Raw genomic sequence first — 26,075 nt, 5'->3', positions numbered from 1 at the left:
TGATTGTCTATTTGACTTTGAAGTGTAGTGATGAAGCCAAGTCTCATCCATGGTAACATACCGACGCAAAAACTCGCTAGAATTTCGCTCAAACAGCTCCAAACACTGCTCCGAATCATCAACTCGTTGTTGTTTTTGGTCAAATGTGAGGCAACCATTTTGCACAGAGCTTTCTCATACCCAAAAATTCAAGAACGATATGTCCAACACGTTCCTTAGATATCTTTATTGTGTCAGCTATCTCGATCAACTTTATGGTTCGGTTGCTTTTGATAATTTTGTGGATTTTTTTAACGTTTTCCTTTGTAACAACTTCTTTTGGGCGTCCATTGTGTTCATCGTCTTCAGTGCTCATTTCACCACGATTAAATTTAGCATACCAATATTTTATAGTTGATAATGGTGGATCAGAGTCCAAAAACTCCTTATCAAGCCAATTTTTGGCTTCAACTGTATTTTTCCCCTTCAAAAAACAATATTTTATCAACACGCGAAATTCCTTCTTGTCCATGTTTACTCAAAACACAAAAGTTGCGACACACAAAATGCTCTAGCTCACTAGGTTATTGTCCGAGTGCTGTCAAATTTTGACAGAACTCGTTTCAAAGTTAATACAAACAAAACAAAATATGGATTTTAATTTACAAGCGCCCTCTATGTGTCAGGCCAGACAATTATCAGCCGACCTGTTATTTGTCTATGTGTGTTTGGATTTTTTTTTTCTACAAACACTCCTAGGTTTTTTCTTTCTGTTGTAATTTGTATAGTTTCATGATCAATGCTGGCATCAGATTCGAGTTTTAAGTTACGACTACAAGGCTTCGTTTTATTTTCCCACTGGTTAAAAAAAATGCAATAAAAACGAGTCAAAATAGTTATAGTTTTGTGTTCAGTGGCTGATACTCAGGTTCTGATATTTGTCATTGAATGCTTTTAGTTTGATCCTTTGTTGTTCAGGCGTAAACTTACCCCAGAACAGAAGAATATATCTGATTTTGTGTAGAGTTATTTTAAATGGCATCTGTGTTTCATCCCAATCATTCTTACAAACTACTTAGAAAGGGAATTGATAACCAAAATACTCTTCAGAACCAACCCATTCGGACTGTCTCCCCGTAGTGAGGACTGACTATCCAACCAAGTAGTATCAGTAAGCCTGGTAAGCCATTCGATGGCTGGTATGACCTAATAAGCCAGTAGTCGAGCCAAGAAATGAAATGCATCTATGATGGATGATGATGTGAAAGATATTCTCTTGATCTCATTAGATGTAACGAAGTGTGTACGAAAACTTAATTATTTTTCTTTATTTTTTACGTTCTACGGCTCGGCCATTCTTAGGTTATAAAAATAATACTGATTAAAAACATTCAACTTCTCTAATAATGTAGTATTTTATTTATATTTTATTTTTCTTGCCTTTTCGTTTCAGAAACTCTCTTGAACCATCCTTAGCTTGATTGCACAAATAATGCAAACACCAAAATCTTAACTTCCACTGCACGAATCACACATCTTGAAGGACTTTTACCTTTTCTCAACTTACTTAAAAGAACACAACAAGGCTTCCAGTAACAGTAAAGGGTTACTACAATGGGAAGCTTGCCAACATTGCTGCTACTGTGCCTTTGCCTAGCAAAAGGTAAGTGAACAACCCATTTTTCACATCTTATTTTTCATTGTAAGCGTTTTTACCTTCAAAAAATAGGTCACACGATACGTTTAAAGGGTCGTTTAAGTGGGTATTTTTGTTACACTGGTTCAATTTTGTTTTCACCCCGATTCAATCAATACAATCCCGGGTCGTGAGTGTGAACTGACCTGTGAAAAGCCGCCCCGTAAATTAAGCTTCCACTCAGCAGCAGAGGCTCACGCAGAATCACTTTTGTTTTCGTCACGCCATTAAATACCGCAAATTAACGCCCTAATCAGTGATTAATTATTGTCAAACTCATGAAGCACGAAGCAGCACAGGCTGCGGTAGTCATTTGTAAATGCCACCAAATTCAAACTACCCTTGCGTGAACAGGGGGGCTTTTACTGTACAGTTTGTGAGAATCGTGATGTTTTTGGTGCTTGCGTGACACATTCCGTGAATAAACTTCACCGTTGGGTTGGAAGTTTTTCCTGCCCGAACGCCAACGGTAGACTTTTCCTTCGCGAACGGTGCAGCGACACACATTGTTGGTTGTGTCGCGCTAGTCAACTTTGTGTCCCCGAGGAAGGGACGACCGACCAACAGCAACAACAGCAAAAAGTCTTCTTTTAAATGGTCGAACAATTACAGGCACGCAAATATTTCGGAGGCATAAAGTAAGGCAATGCTTGTCACGCCACCGGCAAACTGCATCAAGATGGTCGTGATCGTTCACTTTGCTTCCCGTGCTCGTGAGTGGGGTTGTGTGTGTGTGTTTGTTGTGCTACACACATACACAAAACATGTCTCAATGGTTTGCATTTTCTCTCCCATTTTTCATGCCTACCGTATGGCAGGAGCCGGTCAGGATGGGAAGGCACAAGCGTGCTGTAAAAGTTGTTTTAGGTCAGCGTTGGGCCTGCTGCTTGAGCTGCCCAAGAAATGGTTATGTTTATGCAAATGTCATTACACCACCGGAAGCCGCCTGAGCAAGTGGAGTGGCAGGGATGGCACGGGTGGCAAAGGAAACAGGAAAACCCATGCTGGAAAAGTGTGGAAGGAGGAAAACTTTAATGAAAAGTGCCATCTAACCTACAAAATAATTTTCTTCGCTTCACTTTGCGGTTTGCTTTGGGCATATTTCTTTGTCCTTTTGGTAAGGAAACTGGCGAGTCTTCTTCTTAGGACGCTCTCTCTCTACATCAAGAAAGCCAAACTATGCATGCAAGACATCGTGGAGGAAATGGGCATGGGCATCGATGAGGAGGAGCTGGACCCCAAGAGTGGTAACTTTATGACCTCCAGAGGTTAACAGCGCTATAAGTGGCATTCGATTCGAGTAGTGCAGCACACTATCTGAGGGAAAACAGACAAAAACTGGTCGTCAAGAGGCGTCCGAGGCAGGGGTGGGGTGATTTGGGGCAATTTACCACCACAATAAACGCAACCAGCGTCGAAAATGAACGACATACTGCATTCGCTCGTATGCGTCGAGACCGAGGGAGTTATGTATGGGCTAGCCGTTGAGTAAATAATCACTCCACAGTACGATGGCGGTATGGCCGACCTCGCCCTCGAGGTTAGCGTTACAAGGGAAAAGGCAAAGGGAAGCGTATAAAATAATGTCACGGACGTGCTGTGCTGGAGATAACGGAATAGTTGAGTAGTCTTAAGGGAAGTTCGAAAGATTAATGCATTTCTTTGCGATCGTTTTGCTTCTTTTTTGTACCTGTTTTATGAAACGCTTTTTATTGAAACATTTGTTGAAGCCACGCTTGACGTGTCTTTGTACATTCATCGATGAAAAAGGATGTTATATTTTACTATTGTACTTTAAATTGCCCAAAATAACTCTCTTCGCTTTGATTGGTTTCCTACCGAACGGAAGAGTGAATTCTCGAAGGTCGTAGAAATTTTTACGATCCTCTTAGAAGCAATCCACTTTGTGTGACGTTGTTTGTCTACCAGAATGACCTGGGAGAAGGAGCATTGAGGCTGAACGTTGGCTCGATAATAGGATAGTAATGGTTGGACCGGTATCCGGTAGCAGGTGTATCTACTTTGTAGCCAATTTCCGATAACAGCATTAGAGCTTCGGGTTACAATCCAATCCTACTCTAGTCGACGTTCGATCGATGGGAGATACCTCGGTACCCTCTTGTTGTGACAAAGGCTTGCAAGTAAGGTTTGATTTTTTTTTTTTGCTGCTACTGGCTGAACACTTCCGTCACCAAGGGAAATACTGACATACACGCATCCAACACACCGGAAACTAGGGTGTGTTTGTAGTTGTCTTGTATTTTCTTTTTTTTTTGTTGCATACTTTATCCACATCTCATGGTGTAGTGCGCCTTACCTTAAGGGTGCAACTCAGGAAAAGGGATGGTTCCATTCGCACCCCGAAACCGACGTCCGGTAATAAAATACCTGTGTATGTTCCATTGATAGAAATTTACATAAATTCCCATTTTCCAAACGGCACGCCTACCGTATGCTACCGGTATTCAGGTGAACGTGGTGGTGGTATCAATGGTAAGATCGGTTGGGCTTGCGGTTGTTGATTATACTGGGCATCAGGAGTGCTCCTTCCTTTCAGATTTTCAGCTGCAGCGTGGAACGAGTGTCGAGACGGAGGATTCACAGTCGAAGAAGACACACTCTACGAAGCCTGCACGTATGTGCCCTTAGACGAAGTACCGTCAATTATCGACTTTTGCCAGCTTTGTCTGTCGGTCGGAAGCGAAAAGTCTCACCCGGGGAATGCTTTTCCCGGTAAGGAAAAGTTTTGTTTACCATCATTCGTTTCTAGCTTTTGGTTTTTGTTACTTTTTCTACTCCTTCCTTGTCTGTTTTGGACTGCACAGAACAGTAGCTGGAGGTTGTTTTGCTCGAACGGTTTTTTTTGTTGTTGTTGCTGCTTTCGTACCAAAATTTGATCATTCTTATCTTGCCTGTTACACTGTGTTTTTCCAGCCCCGAACAGAACCAGCGCGACAACGGGTCGTGTAAGCCCGTGGGGAAGTAATTTCGCATGAATGTCGGCAAACGACGATCTGTGCGAGGCAGCCGTGTGTATATACACGGCTGCCGATCATTACCGTGCCAAGCGGGTTGCCTACAATTAGGGGCCATCTCGTCCGGTGGTCGGTATCGATTTCCTCGAACACTTTCTACGGCGTGGTCGGTCGTTCGAGTGTGATGCGTTTTCTTTTCTCCCACCGGAACTGGACCGGAACCCGGAACTGAAACGGATATGGGTTGCTCCGGCTCCCGCTGGGCGTTGGTACTGTCGGAGAGGCTTCTTTGTTCATGTGCTCAGCTCAGTCCATGTGGTGCTGCTTCTGCTAGCGGGCGTTCATTATTCTGTCTTATGGGGAAAGGTTCCGCAAAAAGGGGGTCATTATCTTGATTAGTTAAAAGGAAACCATGGGTACATCACCATTTGTTATTTAATGTTAGTAAGAAAATCAAATTTGTTTACTTTGGCAACATTTTGGTTCAAATCTTCGTTTAAACGTAATTATGCAGAGTTTTACTCTGCATATCCCTTAGGTTATGCATTGAGAAAAGGCAACTTAAATGCAGCGATTGCATAGTTTACGTTTAAACAAACCAAAACACAAACTTAAACACCTTTCATCTTCACTATTCTGAGCTTCTCGACCAACTAGATGACACAGAATAGGGAAGGAAAAAAAACAGTTACGGTTAATTTGCAGTTAGTCAAAGTTTCTCCATTTCCTCGTTCCACACCTCGAATGACCAATTTGCCCGGCCACCCCGGTTATCAGTTCAGTCCGGCCATTGCCAGGTGCTCGAACCACACACTACACGTAACACCTTCGGGACACGAAAGCTTATTGCCACTAATAGGTGGAAGTTGTGCGAAAAATGGACCCAATGAGCCAGCAGAACAAAACTTTCGCAACAGAATGCGGAAAATACAACCTGTCCCGGTGTGGCCGAGGCAACCTGTGGGGGGCTGTGGAACCGGCACGAGATGGATACAGTCCAATTAAATGCAAATTAAGTTGGAGAAAAGTCTAATTAAAGTTAAATTTCAAACCATTTGCTATTTGTGCCCAGTGTCGGTAGGCGGCACCAGAACATTGGGATGTTGTTTCAAAGAAGTGGGGCTGGTCATGCCACTTTCGATCATGTTCCTTATCCGGAACCGGGTACGGTGCTGGCGTGAATCCCGAAGGTATGTACCAACTATTGTGCCACTGTATCATTCCGTTTTTCACACGTTCCGGTGGAATTGTTGGCGGGAGGGTGGAAGCAAAACATCACCGCCTCCAATGACAATGGCAGTGTGAAGTTCATTTTTCTTCATTTCACTATCGTGAAGCATCCTGAACAGGAGAAACACGGGACACGGATTTGACCGTTCAGACCTGCTCCATCCCTGCCAGTTTGCTGTTTGGTTCGCTTGAATCGACACTCGAACGTCGAACGAGTGCATCAGGAAAGGTACGAGGTACGCTTACCATTCACGATTGTGTGGCGAGCTGGCATTCCAGTTCAGTGTGTTTTAAGTTTTCCCATTAGTTCTTCATTTCGACGCCACAATTAAAGCTCCATTTTGCAGCAACCCCACACGTGCGTGGCGGAGATAGGATCGAGCATTAGACCAGCATGTACGATGCGAAATTGAGTGTTGCTGCTATAAACCTACGCACTGGAGAGCTGCTGCTTTTTAGTGGAAATATGAAATTGATATGCTCACTTGTGGCCAAACAAGATTCTGCTCAAGAAAATCAACAAAAGTTTGCCGAAGGGAATTATTATTAGTTGCAGGGAAAGTTTTCTTCGGCTAGTTGTCTTACCAGCTTTTCATTTGAAATTTTGCCTTTGTTGGATTTAGTATTCATTCTTCAGAACATAAATATTGCAATATGAATTTTAATTAATTGTTGATTGAATTTTATGATATTTCAATGTATATGAGTTTTGTCTCCTAACATAAAAATTGTTTTTTAAAAGTTGATTGTTTTCTGAAGTTCACACCAAACAGGAACATCTTGTGAAAAAGATGCAAACGTTTGCTCTATTTTTTCTCCGATATCAGTATTTAATATTGTGTTTGCCTTCATTTTTCAGTGTTTTATCAATCTGTTAGAAGAACAATAACTAAAAAGGAAAACAAAACTCCTGCTTGGTTTGGTTTTAATTTTTAATAAATTCTCCGATCCCTCCTCTACGACATTCTTCGTGAATTAACAGCAGCAGTCCGGAAGAGCCTAGTGTTTTTATTGTTTTTTTGTGGTCTCACCTTATGTTGCTTTAAAATCTTTAAACATAGGTAGTTAAGGCAACATCGCAAGCTTGATTGGGGTCTGTCACAGTATCACGGAAAGTGTATTCACGTCTGCGTGGAAGTTTCAGCTGCCTCATCTTTCTTTCCGGAGTATCCTTTCGATTAGAGATGTGATTTAGCCTATGCCCAATGTTTGGACTCTGCAGATCGATGCACTTTAACAGGGCGTCGGAAGCTAATATTCCAGCTTGTGTCTGTGTCTGAAAAGTAAGATGACATTGAATGTCAAATTTCGCGCGCCAAAAAAAGCCCCTTGTTTTTATTTATCGTTTGTCAATCTGTATGTTTTTGACAGTTCTGCTACGTTTCAAGTCACTGTGCCAAGTGCTTTTGTCCATACTGATCATGTCCAATGTTTGTCCATGTTTGTGGAGCAACGCGCATGTATCACATTTTGTTTGCGCAATAAAATAAACGCTGCGGAAACATTGCGGATGTAACTAGAAGCCTTCGGGTAAGACCCAGAAAAACGGACCAGCCCAGCAAGGACCGTTCCCCGAACGAGCCGAGGCCCAATAAGTCGCCCTAAAGACGGTCCAAAATCAAGGTGATGCTGACGGTATTCTTTGATTACCGAGGAGTGGCTCACAAGAAATATCTTCCGAAGGGCCAACGGTGAACAAAGAGTACTATCTAAGCGTAATGCGGTCCCCAAACAGCGAAAGTGACCAAATTTGTGGAAAAACAAGAGCTGGTTTTTGCACCACGATATGTCCTTTCTTATCCGGCACCACAATGACTTGGTTGCCTAGGCCCATGGCAAAATTCTCCTATAAAACTCACTGTCAAGCGCCATTGTCTATCATCTAGCATCATCTATCTAATATCCGGGTCTTTCTTTCCATCCATATGGAAAAGCCTGTAAAACGACTCTAAATTTCAATTGATTCCCAACGATGTCAGTGTTCTTCAAGGGTGCAATTTTAACGCCCCGTTCTCAAAAAGCTATATCAAAGCGAGAAAACTTCCCCAACACTCATGGCCAGAGCAAGAATGGCCTATAAACTTATAAATCATATATTTATAAGAAATCAGTACAAGATCTTCAATTAAAAAATATTTTTAAACATGTGACAATACGGTGGAGAGCCGTAATGCCTAAATAAAAATAAAAAACTACCTTTCACTACCTTTCAAAGGGTGTAATGCTCATAATCCACCGGATGTTATTCTATTCAGGGTAATGCAGTGCCTTGATTTTTCTTTGTCATAATAGGCCAAAGCCATGTTTATTGTACAACTACTTAAGAATGATTGGAAAATTATTCCTCACTACAGGAGAACAGTCAAAATGGGATTTGAAACCCCGACGTACCGTGTGAAGACTGGCACCGTTGCTACCTCTTCCACCAGCTGTTCTTTCCACTTGACAGCCTTTGTACTGAAACATATTTATCATCTGATATTTCTTTCGTTTCACACAAGGCGATACTTTTCAAGCATATTAAACTCATCTTTTTCAAACCCAAACACATCTAAACGTCACAATTTTAATGAGCTATTTCCTCTTTACATACTCCGGATACGCCAAGTGTGGCTCGAGCACAAAAGATGCTCCGTAGTATTGTTTACTGGCACATAAGAAAAATCACAGCTGTAGGTTATGGGCGTCAAAAACCAACAACAGGAAACTCACTAAAAGTTCCCTTCAACACAACAACATTTTATTTTGAATTTGCTACGAAAAACTTCTCCCACACCGTGTGCTGTAAAAGGATTGAACCGAACGAGAAAAACGGGACACCCAAATTCGAGGGAACAGATTTTATCTTGTTAGGTTGGTCCTTCCCGGAATGTCAAATTTGAAGCATGATAAGAAATAAACCGCGTCAACATTTTAAACAGCAAACGGTGCAAAAACATTCAATTTCCATTGAAAATTTACACTCCAAGTAGGGGGAGGAAGACAGTGAGAATCGAAACGCGACCACCGTTTTGTTAAGGAAAATGACAAACGCGCAGTGAAAGTGGTGGCCCAGTGAAGCAAAATTACCTTGAAAAAAGAAAACGAACTTGCCAACACACCTGCAGCTCGGTTCATCCATTTTACATTTTTCATTCTTCGTCTCGCTTCTGTCAATGATTTTCATGTTTGTGGATCTTGCATACTCTTGTCACATGGGCTCGCAGAAAAAAAGGAAAAAAGCACCAACACTAGAGATAGGCCATTTAGAGACGGCTGCCTTGGGGACGATCGTCCATTAAATTTATGTCAAGGCATAAAAGTGAAACGCTCTCCACTTGCCTTGCGGGAAAACGAGCGACATTCGACACATGACGGAATGCAAAAATAAAATAAAAAACGAGCCACCAAAACGTTCTACAAGAACGCTGTTTCCGTCTGGTCTGGATCCAGCTGCAAAAGACAATAATGCTCCGTTCCGGGAAAATCCTTTTCATATTTTAGCAAAACAGAGAGAGAGAGAGAAAAAAACAACCAAACGGAAAATGGAAAAGCGCAATGACTCGTGGGAAAAATCAAGCCCACACTAACATCGTGTAATACGTCGGCGCTCGGTGTGCTTGGTGGGATGCAATCAAACATGAATGAAACTGGGATTTAGGGTGGAAAGTATAGCTGGGTTTCGTAGGCCAAGAAAATGACACAATTTGCTCGCCTTCCTTTTGTTTATCCGTTTGTTTTGCATTTGCTTGGATGAATCCTTAGAATTTCTTAATCTTTGCTTGAGGAAGAAAAAATCCAAAAACACAAGAGCTGCACACATATACACAGGCACCGCATGTAACGTCGTACGTGTGGTTGTATCTCATCAAATGAAGCACGGTGAAATGGCGTGGAAAATGTATGCTTCTGGAATGTTGCACGTGGAGCACAATTTTCAGCACCTATTTAGATCCCACCTAAGCAAAGGCACAGCCGTGAAGAAGTGTAGTAGAACGCGTAGAAATCATTTTTGGAGCATCACTTTCATCCCGTTTCAAGTAAGGAAAAACAAGCATCCACACGGATACTTTTTTTTTGGGTTGAACATAAAAAAATTACATAAAAAAGCAACATCATCCTGAAATAAAACTGTCACCAAGCGGTAGAGTTTGCGAATGTACGAGAGACAGGATAAACATTTCACTACGCTAATAAAAAACCACTCTCGGTGAAGCATTCGCCTAATTGAGATGTTTACATGCGTGGCTTTAGAAGTTAGAAGCGAGTAGGGAAAAGCCGTTGGCGATTCGCGCGAGATGGAGCTACCTGGTGGCCAAAAATAAGGACAGAATGGTGCACCCAGGCCGCCCTGCCAGCGTTCGCCGCATCGTGTGCCTTTGATCTTCCGCTGAAAGGTTACGACGAACGCACACAAAATCTGTGAGCATTAGACGAAAAATATATCACGCAAGAGCACTGACACCGGCGACATCATGGGCCCATCGTACGTCTAGGGCAACACATCGTTCGAAGACTGAAATTCCCATTTATATTCGCATGTCTTTGTGTGTCGGTTTTTTATTTATATTTTGTATTCTTTTTTTCCTATGTTGACGTTTCATTGCTTTTTTTTATTTGGTAAATGTTTTGATATTCTTTTTTCCATACTTTGTAATGAATCCATGGAAGGTAGACGGCTCTTCGCGTCTTGAAAACGAAGTCTTTGATGATTTGTTCTTGTTCGTTTATCAAACGCTCGGTAGAACATTTTATCATTTTGCAAAGGTGATTAGAGAAGATTAAAGTTGTGGTATGGCTTATGAGATTTTATTAAATAGGTTGGTTTATGCTAAATGCAGACACTGGGATGACATAATCGCGCTTCAGCCATTTTCATCAATTAAAGCATGGTGGATGGATTGGAAAAATTATGAAACATGAATCGAATTAAACTACATTTATCAGGTGAAAAAAAATCGTCAAACCAGCTTCACTTATCAGCATGATTGAAATAATTAACGATGGGGCAGCCCGGTGGTATAGGCGACAGTGACGCCGATCTTCAAATGGCAGGACCGGGGTTCAAATCCCATTTGGACCGTCATCCTGCCCAAAACATCCTCTGGTTGGTCCTAAAAAGTTTATAAAGTTTCACTTGACTACAAAGTAGATTTAACTACTATGAATAACTTGAAAACATCTGGATTACTCAAGATAAACCATAAAATTTTTATTTTTCCTAAAATTCCTTCATATTTTTGGATGAATACTGCAACGCCTTAGTTCATGGTTCAGATTGAACATTTAGGCATACCTTTTTTTTCGTTTATTTATAGAGGACTTGAGTCTCTGAGACTACATTCGCTTCTTTATTATGAGCAAAATGTGATGAATGTATGGCTTTTCTGTTGTTTAAAACTATTGTAATAATAGCTAGTATAAATTAAAACTATTACTCTAATTTCTCTTTTTTAATTCTGATGCATAAAAATCTAATACAGTGGTTCTGATGAAGTTTGTCGGGTGATAGAATCGATGTCTAGTTGACAGGTGGCTCGATGTGTCGTGTATCCATTGCAATCGGTGAGGATGTGGCGGACGGTGATGTCAATGCCTCAGAAACTGCAGAGTGTAGGACTGGATTTGTAGAGGATGTAGCAGAGTGTCAGGCGTGAATGTCCTATTCGAAGGTGGGATAAGACTCGCTGGTGGTGCCTGGATTCGGTATCTTCTCATGAAGTGGTGTTATGCTTGCTGAGGTGGAGTTTGTTGCTGAGGTCTACGTTGTGCCATGTGGAGTTCCAGTGTTGGGAGATGATGGTGTTGATGAAGCGGATGGCATCTCGGCAGAGAAGGTCGTGATATCCCTCTGTCGGACAAAGAGGACCTGTGTTGTCCAGATGATCGGAATTTTTTTCTGTTGATTCCGGAATGACCCGGAATTCAGAAGAAAACGATCGTCGAAGACGCAGGTATGGAGTCAAGGAGCTGAATGTGGAGGTTTTTGGAGCTGCTGTGTTCCAGTGCGGCCAGAACACTGGCACTGTCGGTGATGTGATTAGGAAGTTTGTATTCCCAGGGCAGGATCATCCTGCCATTTTCTGATCCTTCTTTTCATTCCTTTTCTTCTCGGCGCCTACTAACTGACAGGGCGTTGGGAACCTTATAAAGTTTCCAACAATTATGAGTCAGGACATTTTATGAAAGGATAAAAGAGAAATTGATATTATCATCATCATCGCTGTGCTCCCCGACGCCTCGTGCCGAACTGGGGGTCGCTGACGAATACCTTCTTGGCGAGGCATGAGTCCGGCACCCATATGAAATGCCCCAGCCATCGTATCCTTTCGGTCTTTGCCACCGTCAGGATGTCCGGTATTCCGTATAGCTCAGCAAACTCGTGGTTCATCCTTCTCCTCAACACTCCATACTCGAACACTCCACCAAAGATGATCTGGAGGATGCGCCGCTCAAACACGACAAGTGCGTTTGCAACCTCCGCTCGGTTCATCCTTGACTTGTGGCCATAGAGGACCACCGGGCGAATCAGTGTGCGATATATCTCACATTTCGTGCGGTCTCGAAGCCTTCTTGATCTTAGCAGACGATGAAGGCCGCATTGTCTAGCCCGCGCTTCGTATGACACCTTCCAAGGCTATATAGAACAGTAGACAGGAGAGTCCTTCTCTCCTTCGGTTACAGTTTGGTAGCTTCCGACGAAATCTGTACCAACGGGGACTAGTCTACAGAACAAGATCTGGGACAGGGTCTTATAGTCGGCATTGAGATCGCCCTTTTCGTAGACTGGGTGAATGACGTCCAGTTTCCACTCCTCCGGCAATTTTTCCTATTCCCAAATTCTAGTGATCTCGTCTTGAAGAGCTCGGCCGCTAGTCCATCACTACCAGCAGCCTTGTTGCTTTTAAGCTGCTAAGTAATTGATATCTGCTAAGGAATCGATTCATGTAAAACGTTTTCGTTAAGTCTGCTTCTGATTTATTTTATAATAATAATAATAATGATGAAGCTACGCGGTCCGTGGTTGTCCTCATTACAGGGTTAAGACGTTTCTGTGTAGAATAATTCCATTGGTTGGCCTTTTTTTAACGCCTTACTCTGGATCTACTTGAATTGGTAAAATTTGTTTTATCCTTTATAAGGATAAAGAGTGTGGATCGTCAACTTCTTCATTTCTATTTAAGTTGATTCTTTTATTTCCTTTTGAGTTGTTATGTAAAATCAATTTTTCCACACCTAGTGATCATTCTTATCTTGCTGTACTCTTAAAGTATTTCGTAAATAATTGCCACTCTCCTTATCACACCATTAATTTTCAAACGTGTAAATTACATCAGCCTTTTTCAATTTCTTTCATTCCCGCACAAATCGTTCAATCAAGTCTACGCGTGGCACACTGTTGCAAATGGATCGTATTAATACCATTCTTCACGTGCTGCATCAGTTACATCGTTGAATGGGGTAGGTGAAATACAGACTTTCTTTTTGACCCTCTGCACGAGAAGATCAAAAGCGAAAATGGAGGCAAGGAACGTCGTTTCGTCGAGCTAATCGTTAGGTATGCAAATCGTGGCCGGTTACTTATCGTTTGATCTAGACCACTTTGTTACCGTTGCCGATGGGACGGTGAAGAATGCCGGAAGGAGGGCGAGCTTGATATATTGTTAAAGTTAGCCAGCAGGCGAAACACTTGCATTGGTTTTCTCGGAAGTTCGGCAATGAAGCGAAAGAACAGGATGATAGCAAGGGAGCAGCATCTACCGATGTCCCAAATGTCAACTAGAAAAGTGCCAAACGTGAGAAAATTGTAGCTCCTTTCCCATTCACTCACTTCTATTAAGAAGCGTGCAGAGTGTGTCTTGTACTAAACGTGGAGGCCTTACCTCTCTACCGGCCGCCTTCCTGTTGTCGGTGGCTAGAATCTTCAGGTTTAGAATAGTGAAAGAATTTAATATGTGTGCTGGCATGTAAATGGTAGGTAAAAGTTGGTAAAAGCTCGTTAACAATCGCAGCTTTCCACTCTCTTTTTTTTTTTTAGTTGCCTTCGATGTGACTGCTAGTCAAAGGACATGCGGCATACATTCGCGTTCACGTGTTACGCGGCCAAATGGTCCATGTTGTACCTTTTGGGAGTGAAACTTTCTGCACATGTACTGCTTTTTTCCTCTACCGACGGCGACGCAAGGGACAGTAACGACATAACACAGCCACACAATCCTTTCGCAAGCGAGTCCTTGAGCGAGCGCGTGGAGGCAAGCAGATGGAAAAGCGATCGCTATACCTTCTAGTTACATTTCGTTCGGACGATTGCTTTTTCGTTCCGTTTCGGTTCCTACACCCTCGGGGAAATCGGTCCAACCTTCCGGCGGTTGGAAATCGCGAACAGAACAAGTTTGTCCCCCAAAAGGTTGAAGAGTTTTGCGTTAGAGGGCGTCCTTTTTTTCACATTCAAATGCATAAGTTTTGTACTTTTTGTTCCTGTTTCTTGTTCGTCTCGTACGATGCTATCACATGACCACGGGAGAGCACGTGCGTATATGTGTGTTTGTGCGTTACGAATTTGGGTTTTCACCATTTTAAACTTTACCACCAGCAACCAGCCTTTGAATCATGATGAAATCTGAACGCATGCTTCAATCAGTTTACTTCACATGTTTCTCGACTGCTCCGTGTTATGTACGCCGTTTTACCAGAGTAAATCGTTTGGAGAAAAACTTCCACCGTGCAGTACATGGAAGCAGACAGTCCCGAAGACGAAGCCAAAAAAAAAAAAACTGTTGGAAAACTCTCGATCTAACTACCTCAACTTTACTGCTTTCGTTGGCTAGTTTCTACCTCCAATCATCAAACCTTCACGGCACACCATTATCGTCGTCTCACTTCCCTTGTGCTGGTCGAGTTTCCTAACTGCTATTCAACTTAGTTGCAAACATCAGCAATACAGACATACAAACACACGCACGCACACACACACACACACACACACACACACACACACACACACACACGTGAAGAGTTACATGCAGGCGGGAACCGAAACGCACGGTAAAAACTTTTCCCAACAGCTGAATTCAATATTTGCCTCCGTAAGGAGTCCCTATCTGGTATGCCCCAGGCGAAGAAGTTGTCCTCCCCCTTGCTGAACCTCCACCTTCACTTACTGTCCGCTTCCGGCCCGAGGAAATGTCTACCAAGTACCACCCGGTAAAAGCAAAAAAAAAAAGTGCATCATATGGGCCCGCTGGTGCATTCGCTCGCAGTGCAAACATTTGCCTCATGCTCGTACGAATAATTCTATTTAAAATTGGCTCGTCACGCAAAGTGGTAATTTGCAAATATCCTTTCGAGTGCTTGGTGTGAGTGATTGTTTTCTTTTTCTTCTTTCTCCACATGTCCTGCTCTGTACTCACGGTCACTTTTCCTCACACCGTTCCTCCAAAAATTCTGCCCTGATTAATCGTGCCTGAAAAGGATCCATTTGGATCCCGCACTGCTGCAACAAACGCCATGTTACATGGCATAAATTTTCAACTTTTTCAACCTCCACCCATAATGACCATGGGGTCCGTACCGAGTTACTCCATCCACCCAGAGGGGCGAGCTATTTTGAAGAGTGATTACTTTCTCCGCAAGCATAAAGCAAAAAGGGGAGCATAACACACACTGTACGGCCCCCATCGCAGTCGTTCAGGCCGTAAGCTTCATTACGTTTTTCGGATAATTTGCTGTCGTTTCAATTTTACTTCTCTTCGTACACAGCCCCTGTACTACTGCTGCAGTAGTAGAAGGCTTTTGAGGGTTCCCGCTTGGGAAACCTTAGCATTAAACAGAGCACCGAACGATTTATTGGATTCGATTTGGTTTTTGTGCAGCAGGACCATGCTCATTGCTTGCTGACCATCCGAGGCACAATTGCACCGCGTCACAAACAGTTCTTAAACACGCGCCTTTATCCTTCATTTGAGGAGCATAGAAAAAGAAATGGCTTAGACTCGTCTAGACTGCGTTGATCGATTTCGGAAGCGTCGAGGGATGGAATAAATTTGAATCTTTCTCTCCCTGCCGTTGCTTACCTTTGCATGTGGACTGAAATCCGTCTTCCAGACCAGAGTACCTGGAAAATTTATTCATTCCCATTCAGCAGTCGGATTGATGGGGAAATATTACACACCGGGCATCGGCAGGGGGGAGCGGTGACGAAGAAAAAGCTCATTTTAATCCTACAACAAGAAAACTGCTTTGGCGTAGAATAATTTTGCAGCGGGGAAAACCTCTAGAGGAAATCTTTTTTTTTCGATTTTGCTTCTTATTCTGAGGTTCTATTTTAAAATCACCTCAACACCGTTTGAAGGTAGTGAATTTCAAATTTGGTAAGTCAAGCAATAATGAAAGGCAATGCTTGCATTGTGAAGAGATTGATTTTTCCACCAAAGTGCATATCGCTTTTCAATTGGGAACGTTTTCTGTTCAAGTAGATGATGGGAATATTAAAAATATTTTCATTCAAACGTGTAATGATCTACCAATTCCTTGATTACGAAGCGGCTCTAGACCTGTTGAACTTTAGTAGTATTGCAATGAATATAGATACCAAGAAAAATAATCGAGCCACATTGAAACCCAACTCCAGCTTTTGGAACTCCAAAAAGTTTAATGATGAATCCGAAATTAAATTGCTTTTATTTTTCCATTACTCGGTTTATTTTATGAAAAGAGTCTTTTGTGTCGCTGTAGAACTGCCAACCGACTGATAATATTTATCAATTGTGTTGATTCTTTGATCTGTTCGATCCTTTCAACCACGCACAATGTCTATTTGGGCGCAAAAAGCTCAGAATTAAATATTTGCTTCGTTTTTATTTCCACATGCAGTGTTTCAGATACAGAAATAAAATAAGACTCAAGATCAAGCAATGTGAAGAGTGTTTTAATTACGAACGATAACGATTTTCTCCGCACCAGCATGGCTTTATGCCTAAACGTTCTACTTCGACAAAACTTATGTGTTTTGTGTGTGTTATTATGCTCAACATTGTCTGTAAACGTCAAGTAGACACTATATATACTGATTTCAAAGCAGCTTTTGATAGTTTGCCACATGACCTAATGCTTGCAAAATTGAAGAAACTTGGGTTTGGAGGACCAATCTTTTCCTGGATCGGGTCCTTTCTTTCGAATCGATGTTATTCAGGTAGATTGGAACACTCGTTTTCATTGTCATTTGTGGGCTTGTCTGGCGTGCCTCAGGGAAGTGCACTTAGTTCTATCCTATTTTTACACTATTCATCAATGACTGCATCAATGTTCTTCCAATTGATGGACACCTTCTTTTTGTCTTCGTCTTCCGACTGTCGATCTCTTCAAGGCTCTCTTAGTGACTTTTCTGTTTGGTGTTTGAACAATGGGTTGGTGCCCTACCCCCTCTAAATGTTGTGTCGTCTCTTTTGGGAGGCCTTCTGCTGGTCGACAGTTATGGGACTACTCCTTATGTGGCACTCAAATAAGTAGAGTTACCACCGTGAAAGATCTTGGGGTCTGTTTGGACGAGGGACTCTCGTTCGATGAACACATTAACCATGTAGTTGATAAATCTAATAGAGCACTAGGCCTAATTTTCCGCATGGCTTCTGAGATCAGAGATCCTTTATGCTTAAAGGCACTGTACTGTTGCTGGGTTCGCTCCGTTCTGGATTATGCAAGCGTAGTGTTGACCCCAGCCGGAGAAATCGCTATGCAGAGAATAGAAAGGGTTCAGAGGAAGTGTACGCGCATCGCTGTCCGTAGATTTCTACACGGTTACACCGTTCCTGTGGCCTTATATTCTCTCCCCTGCCGTATGTTGGGTTTAATAGATATTAGTCCTACTTCATAGCATGTATCCTTTCCTCTGAACTCGAAGTTCCTTCACTTTTATCTTCTATTCCCCTGTATGTCCTTCTCGTCGACTTTGTTATAGACCATCCATATTTATCCCTTCCCGCCGTTCGGTTTTTGGCCAGAATGATCCTTGATTAAGATGTTGCATCTCTATCAACAGAGATCACGAGCTGTTCGACTTCAACTTTCCTATTTCCCACCTCCGAGCCCGCCTTCTAGAGTCCACCACCTTTACTCCATAAAAATCCTTTACCTCTAATGACTCCTTATCACAATTACCCCCCCCCCCCCCCCCCTACCCTAGTTTAAGCATATACATTGTGTAGCTCGCAGAGGCAGATCATTTGAATTTAATAAATAAATAAAAAAATAAATAAAGAAATGGCTAAAGAGTAATAAAGGCCCTCAAGTTGTAAGGGATTCACATCATGCAAGCTTGTGTGAAAAATCACGGTAGATAGTGACCATTATGCGTAGGACATAAAAATATTATTTAAATAAATCATTTTTAAAATAATGAAAGTAATTTGAAATTTTTGATAAATTTCGCAAAAGCTAGCTTATGTATAAGACTAATTTATAAAAAAAAACATTTTACTAACTTATTATTTAAACGAGACACTTCATACTGTAATTGAAATAATTCTTCAGTGAGTCATATTTTTTAATTTAAATGGTTTAATATATGGAAAAAATCATATTTTAACATGATTTGAGTAGAAAGTTGATTGAATTACAAAAATTAAACTAGTTAAAATCAGATTTTTTTTTTGATTTTATAAACCAATAGTTTAAATATTGGGTTTAAATATTACTCTTTAGCCCCGATACCACGTAGTTGGTTAGTAAGGCCTCTCTACGGAGGGAAGTTCCGGATGGGTTTTGAACCCCGGTCCTGTTGTTTGAAGACCGGCGCCGCTGTCGCAAATACCACCGGGCTACCCCTAGTTGTAGTTGAACATATCAGATTGTTTAAATAAGTCAAGAAACACCATACAATGGCAAAAGATATTTCCGTTTGATGACAATAAATATGTAAAGCTTTTGCTTAGCAACAAAAATGAATTGGGCAAAGTTTTGTTATTTACGTCTAAATAATTTAAACGTATTTTATTATAATTGTTATGATAATCTTCCAATTCTTGAATTCGCGTTCGCCAAGGAAATTTCGGATTACAAGGGTTTTATGATCTTATTTCAACCACGAGAAAGATTATGACTCGTTTATTCATTTATTGTGCGTAGTGCGTTATTCATTTTTGTTCACCGTATTGTCTGACACATACTGAACGAACAAGAAAACAATTTAAATAGATAGAAAGTGTTATCAGAAGAGCCATCATATACTTTGGTGAAATTGGTTCTAATATGCGTTGTGCTTGTAATATGCGTTGTGCTTCTAAAAAGTGTTTTTAACAGTTGCTTAGGTATTAAAATTACGCCTGGAGCCTTGGCATGCCAACCTTTTATATGTGCAGAGATAAAAAAATTAGTTTTGCAGCAGTTTTGCAAGTTTCTATTTAATTTTTATCGCTTCTTTCTTTCCCAAGATGGTTGATAAGTGTGGTCATGAGCGGATATTTTAATATTCATTTATTAGTTACAGCAAGCTCACCTTCCATTCCTTGAAACGGTTAAGTGGTTCTGTTCTCTATCAATTTCGACATCAGCATCAAAATGATCTTGTCTAGCTTGTAACTCTCTGTTTGATATGAGCTAGCACCATGTAAGCAGGCTTAAGATATTACACCGAGAGATATTGTCATAATTTCACTCTCAAAGAAACTTCATAAAATTTGAATTATTTATTTCATCCACCCCAAGGCGTTACCTCTCTGTTTCTACGGATCACGGATACAGCAGGTTACAAAATTTTAATAAAACCTCCCACGAAAACCGAACGAAGCGTTTCGGAGGATGTCGCAACCTTTAGGCACCGCTCTGATGAATCGATCGGTTGACTGTTTGTTTATTGTTAGTAAAGCGGCAAAACTTCTCGGAGGAAAGCTGCAAACAACCCGTCCCCGGCTACCCACCAGCTCCGGCTGTTGAGCTGATGAGAAACGTCGAAAATTCCCAGCGTCAATATTTGAGCAAATTATTACGCCAAACTCAGCGCGCTGTCGGTTGTCGGTTGGACGCCAATTTATAATAAACGATCGTACATGCCACGCGCTACGCTATCGATATGCCTCCAATCGTTAGAGGACGAACCCGGTGAGCGCTTGCTGGAAAATTAGTGGCATTATTTAAGTTTCCCATTTTATCTTCCCCCGCCCGTCTATCCGTACCGTCACGATTACAACGATTGATAATTTGAACAACTATGCTCACTGCTCGTTTTACATTTTTCTCCTACTTTTTCAGCAGCACACGGTGCCGTTTATTCACCCGGAGGTGGTGGCGTTTACGGAGGCGACTCGTCACCGAAAGATGCCGGCGGGGATCCAGTGTTTGCTGTGCTGCCGAGCCAGGACGTCAATCCGGACTACTATACGACCCAGACGGTGTATGGATTTCTCGATTTTACCACCACCATCGGCAACACGGTGATGATCTTTTCACCACAAAGTGCCGCACCGGTTGTGACAGGTAATCACGGGAGCTGAATCTGAAAAGTCGCATTCGGAACGTTGCAAGATTTCTACTCTTGGTTTACTCGGCTGATTGATTGAGCAGACAGTTTTGTCGTTCAATTAGCTGATTGCCTATGGCAGAAAATGTATGGATAAAAGTTTAGAATTATTTACCATTTACAAAAACTTTCCTGAAAGTAGTTTAATTTAGACATTCGTACAAAATGTTATATTTTCCTGTTGGGCGTTTAAATCTATCAAAAATACCTTCTAGTCAGCGTTTATTTGTTGTTTTATACTAACCGTCCGTGTATTGCATATGTTTCACCCAAAACAAACACCATTTTCTGTTAGAACCACCTAAAACGACGGCTCCACCTCCACCGGTCATCGAAACGACTCCCACCACCACCACTACCACGGAAGAAGTGGTCAGGGAGATTAGGCCAAGCAAAACGGTCGTACTACCGGTACAGCCCAAAGAGAAGGTCAGCATCGTGCAGGTACTGCCGGAAACTCCAAAACCTCCAACAACGAAGCCAATCGGTCCACTGAAGTTCGTCCCCAAAGCCGTACCGAAGGTAGCCATCAAACCGATCCTTAAGCCGAAACCAAAAATCGTCGAGGTGGCTCCAGTCAAGGTGGAACCCGTACCACAGCAGGAACAACCTCAGCAGGATCGTTTCATCGTCAAGCCAGTGCCGAAATCGGTTATTATTAAGCCAGTGGCACCGGTTGTGAAGGTAGTGGCAACGAAGGTTGAACCAACGACAACGACGACCGAATCAGCTCCGGAAATTGAATCAGAGGAAGAACAGGAGGAGGAAATCGAGCCAGAACAGGAACAACAGGAGGCAGAGCAACAGGAGGAGCACGATCAAGAGGAGGTAGATGATGAAGAAGAAGAAGAGGAGGAAATTGAACCAAAGGAACAACCACAGCACGAAGAAACCTCGAGCGAGAAGGAAGAAGGAAATGATGAAACGGTTGAACCGGTTCAGGTGACAGAGAAATCGAAGATGCTCGTTGTGGAGGCAGTCAAACCGGTGACTACTACCACAACGACAGAAGAGCCTGAAGCAGTGGTAGCTACTTCTGAGGATCAGCACGAAGAACACTCGCCGATAATGTTCTCCAACATTTCGGAAGATGAAGTGAAACCTGCTGCTGAAGTGAAGGAAGGCCAGAGTCAGAGTGCTTCCGTTGACGGAGCTGCGGAACAGCAGCAGAACGCAGAAACTCCAGAAGAGGAAACTAACGCAGAAGAGGACGAAGACGATGAGGAAGAGGAGGACGATGAACCAGTACCGGTGCTGCAGATTGGCAACAACATCGGTGAGCCAGAGTACGACTTTCTTTCACGCCAACCGTCCGAGTTCGTGGAGGAAACGTTCCGCGTCGTCAATCTGCGACCGACGGCAGCCGCATCACAGCCGGCAGCCGCTACTGTCCCTGCGTCAGCACCGCGCGAGAAGGCGGCCAAACCGAAGCGAGGTAATAAGGGCAGAACCCATCCGACCGGCCTGGTGACGACGCTCGGTGGCACCGTGGTTAAGGAGGGCGTTACCACCGTCCACGAGACCAGCGTGATCGGCACCTACATTTCAGGAAAGTATGCGCAGGTCCTACAAAGCACATCTCATGTCATTCAAGGTAACCAAGGAGGAGCGGCAGCGAACGGCAACGGTGCAGCGGGGGCCAGCCCGGCCACCGATGGCCGACGGCCCAAGCTAAACCCGAGCTCAACGCTACGCATCCTGAAGACGGCAGCACCGGCACTCAACAAGACGCCACGGTACAGCCCGGAGGCGGCCTCGATCATTACGCCGTCGCCAGCAACGCACGCACTCGAGGACACTGGGCTGCCGCTGGAGAACCTGTTCGCCAGCCAGCCCAGCTCGAGTCTGGTGCGACCGTCGCGTCGTCTGCCCGGTAGCGCTAGCGGTAACTTCAAGAACCGTCTGAAGAACCGCATCAGCAAGGACGAGAATGATCTGCAGGAGCAGGCCGTTGAGAGCGAACTCGTCACACCGCAATCCACCGTGACGCCACAGCCGACCTACGGCAAGAAGCCGGGCAACCGGTACCGCAACACGCAAATCGTTAAGCCCGTCGGCAAGAAGTAAGTAGTAGCGTTGGTTACGGGAGTCTTAACCTGGACCCCGGCCACAGCGTATGTATTGCTTGCAAGGACTTTGCCCGATGCGAAGCGTGCACGACCTGTGTGTGGGTCCACAGTTTTCGCATCGGAAGTCAAAATTTAAAGCGAACACTAACGTCCGACACTGCCGAGTCGGTTGGACAATTCATTTCGTTTCATTTCGTTCTCATATAGCCTGTGTAAGTGAATGTTATGCATGAGTGTGACAGTTGAATATTGATTACTTTTTCGTTTTGATTTACCTCTTGAGTGATGTTAAATTTATCAATGATTTTTCAATAATGTCTTTTATTCAGTGTCTTCAATCAATTGTTTAAACTTTTCAAACGCGGGCCGAAAGTTTTCTCTTTTATTTTTTTTCTTTTTACTATATTTTTCTTTCTGTTATTTTTATTTACACAATTTTTTGGACTTCTGTAGCGCGTTTGGAAAAAATAAACAAAAAATGTAAATCTGTAAAATTTTCCAAATTTACATGTCTGGTTTTGTACATTAAATTCATAAAAATTTGTAAAAAAATCAATCTCATTAATTTGCTGTGTGCGTGCGTGTGAAGTTGTGTGTAAAAGCTGTATGATTGTGCTTTGAATTTGTTTCGTTTTCATACATTCATCGTCCTCATCATCATTTTCATTTTCTCATCATCAACATTTATCTTATACTGATTTTCGTTTCCATCAAACTCAAAAAACCATCATTACTTTTACACCAGTTTGAATGTGTGTGTTTGTGTGTGAGAGTTTTTTCATCAGCATGTGTGTTTTATCGGTTTTTTGGTTTTATTATTTTTGTTTAATTGTTTTGTTTGATTATGCACGTTTGATTTGTTCTTTTGTTATTTCCTTTTTTAATTTTCTTATTTTTATTTTATTTTTATGCATGAGAGCACATCAAGATTACTCAACACATTTCACATCTCATTACACATTTGTTTCAATACGACACAATCACTCGCCCATCATACAACATCACGATATCACTACTAAAGTCACCCACCATCACCGAGCGTTACGTTTTGGGTTTTGTTTTCTTCTGGGGCAAAGTGCTGCATGCAAACAAACGGCCAAAGAAAAACACACATACACACAATGTGTACATACTTGGTACAAAGACACCCTCCCGGTGATTGTAAACACATCCCTTCCTTTCTCTTCCGCTAACCGTGTTTTTGCAGTACAAGATATAACCGTTATTCTACATCTAGCGTGGAGGTGGCCACAGTATCCGTTTATAGCGAGCCGAATCCGACGCCCGGCTCGGGCTATCAGAACCGGCGCAATAAATCCTCACGTAACGGTTTTAAACCAACATCATCCCACAGTGTGTCGACCGTACAGCAGCAGCAACCAGACTCGGCGACCAGGCGATCGTTCAAACCGAAACCACAGCCGTCCGGTCTGCAGGATCAGGAACCGGGCCAGACCACCAGTCTGTACAAGTTTAAGCTGAACCGGTCGCCGGGCCGCTGGCAGTACAAGTCGCCCGCCAAGCCGACGGTCGCGATCCGGAAGCAGAGTGCGGTTAAGCCCAAGGATCAGGTACTGGAAAATCTCACGACCGCACCGATTTCCGACACATCCGTACAGTCTAATGATATTGCGCAGTCACCCGAACATGCGGAAAAGGTGGACACTGATGCGGACCTGGACCAGTCCGGCTCGGTACATGGGAATGTGCTGAATGACGCGGAGAACGACAACCAGATCGAGCGCCGCTACCCGATCGAGACGCTGAAGGTGGAGATATCGACGCCAGCCGATTTCCGGGACACGTACTACGAGATTGCGACCATCAAGTCACCCTACACCTTCCAGGTAAGTAGACCAGAATCTGTTCACATGTGGAGATGCTCATTCAAAAATGCTCATGATATTACTCTCTTCCAGGTGGGAACAGTGAAGAACACACGCTACATCACAGTCACCTCGACTATTGAGAAGGTACTGGAGCAGGAGACAGCTACCATTACACCATCGCTGACGGAACCACTGACCGAGAACATTTTGGCCACAACGACTCACATCGACAAGGAGAGCAATCTGCTCGACTCGAGCATTGCCACGCTGCCACCAATTTCGCTCGGCTTAGACACGGAAACGCCTCCGCTTGAGACGCTTACGGAAACGTTCAGCACCACCCAGGCTATGCTCAAGACGCACATTCTGCCTGTGATCCGAGACGGTGACACTACGAGCTACACACTCATTCAGACGTACCATGTGACGCGCTTGGTAACCGCCACCAAGACACTGCCGCCGATGGAGTTGTACCACTTCGTACCTTCACGTACACTGAACGAGTTCAACAGCCGATTGGATGAGGCAGGATCGGAGCTGCATCTGGAGCTCGAGTTCGGAGACGACAACGAAAACGATGATGAAGATAAGCCTAAGCGCGAACGACTACCCTCGGATCTGGATCTGTCGAGCATTGGATCCGACTTTGATCTGTCCGAGGTGGACAAGACTAACATCCCGGAGAACATTCGCCCGAAGAAGAAGATCACGGGAAGCAACAAGGACAACCGTGTTACCACTGAAGCACCGGTAACTACGCCAGCTCTTACGCCCGAACAGCTACAGCAGCTTGCGCTTCTTCGTCTGCTCAATCCGGCTGCGGCTGCCCAGATTCCATCGGTAATTACCTCCTCCAAGCCAGTGATCAAGCTTGAAACGGTGTACGAATCGCACGTACTTCCCATCATCAATGGAGCAAACACGATCCTCAGCACGATTTCTCGCCCCATCGGCACAATCACCAAGACTAGCTACGAGGTGGTCACGACCACACTGCCCACCCTTCCGATTCCACCAATTCCACAGCTTAACCCACTGCTGCTCCAACAGCAGCAACAGCAGCAGCAGCAACAGCAGCTTCAGATTCAATCGACCCCTGTCGTCACGCAGACCATCGTCACCGAGACGAACAGTAAGGTGTTGAAGCTAACGTTCGGTGCCAAGACAGCCTACACTACGCTCTACTCGACGACAGTTGTCCCGACGGTGTTGACAACCTACCTTACACAGTCGGTATCCGTGCAGCCAACGGCGGCCGCCGCATTCCCGGGATTTTTCCCGAATCCTTACGCACCGTTCCCGTTCGTCGGCTAAGACGAGATGCTAGCGTCCATGCTTGCCTAGTTGGTAGTTTAGGATAACGAATTGACAGAGCGATGGAGTGGATGGCGTGAGTGAGAAGAGGTAAGTACAAAAAGTTGTCTTGAATCGAGGTTTGTTGTGCTACTTCAGCTGCTTACTTGTTTTAGCAAGTTCCATTCAGAGCTGTTGATTGCAAAAATTACCCTTCCAAAGTACTGCAACTTGGAAATCATTTTTCAACTGCACTTGCTTAAACCCTAGCAATTCATTTTCTCGCATTTCACTCCAGCCAATTACCCAGCAGAGCAGGCGTAAACAAAGTAAACAGAATGCCTGATTTAATTTCCTCGCGCAAAACTAATCGAATGGACAGATTGTCGTACTTCCGAAAACTTTCATCGCCTATTTGGGTCGCTGCTTTGCACGCAATTATCGTGCCAAACATCCGGGCTTGTTTTCCCGCTCAACGGCAGGGTGATGCTTAAGTTTTACCGAAATTTTGTT

General features: G+C 43.3%; 3 protein-coding genes across 7 annotated transcripts in view; 2 read left to right on the top strand and 1 right to left on the bottom strand.

Moving 5' to 3' along the window:
- Nucleotides 1–1,568: 1,568 nt before the first annotated feature.
- Nucleotides 1,569–25,583, top strand: LOC126568769 (proteoglycan 4). Its single transcript, XM_050225380.1, has 5 exons — nt 1,569–1,642; nt 20,107–20,328; nt 20,667–22,434; nt 23,648–24,287; nt 24,360–25,583. Exons 1-5 carry the CDS (start codon nt 1,594–1,596, stop codon nt 25,581–25,583), a joined length of 3,903 nt encoding a protein of 1,300 aa, XP_050081337.1. The 5' UTR covers nt 1,569–1,593.
- Nucleotides 8,678–26,075, top strand: part of LOC126556287 (tetraspanin-2A) — an 86,364-nt gene continuing 68,966 nt past the window's right edge. The window contains exon 1 of the mRNA XM_050211524.1: nt 8,678–8,683. The gene's annotated coding sequence lies outside the window, so the exon portion shown is untranslated. The remainder of the gene's footprint in view (nt 8,684–26,075) is intronic.
- The window catches only part of LOC126556291 (clathrin light chain), a 358,662-nt gene continuing 353,373 nt past the window's right edge, over nt 20,787–26,075 (bottom strand). For all 5 annotated transcript variants that reach the window (XM_050211528.1, XM_050211531.1, XM_050211529.1 and 2 more), the window contains one exon: nt 20,787–20,837. In XM_050211528.1, coding sequence (XP_050067485.1) covers nt 20,802–20,837 — 36 coding nt within the window. In that variant the 3' untranslated portion in view covers nt 20,787–20,801. The remainder of the gene's footprint in view (nt 20,838–26,075) is intronic.

This window comes from Anopheles maculipalpis, chromosome 2RL, assembly GCF_943734695.1.
Source record: "Anopheles maculipalpis chromosome 2RL, idAnoMacuDA_375_x, whole genome shotgun sequence".
In the NCBI taxonomy this organism is placed as follows: domain Eukaryota; kingdom Metazoa; phylum Arthropoda; class Insecta; order Diptera; family Culicidae; genus Anopheles; species Anopheles maculipalpis.
Note: the sequence above shows the minus strand (reverse complement) of the source record. Positions and strands in the feature narration are given on the sequence as shown.

Coding starts and splice junctions, on each gene's coding strand:
- LOC126568769 (XM_050225380.1), top strand. CDS start 1,594: ATGGGAAGCTTGCCAACATTGCTGCTACTGTGCCTTTGCCTAGCAAAA. Junction 1,643..20,106: donor GTGCCTTTGCCTAGCAAAAG/GTAAGTGAACAA, acceptor CTTTTTCAGCAG/CACACGGTGCCGTTTATTCA. Junction 20,329..20,666: donor TGCCGCACCGGTTGTGACAG/GTAATCACGGGA, acceptor ATTTTCTGTTAG/AACCACCTAAAACGACGGCT.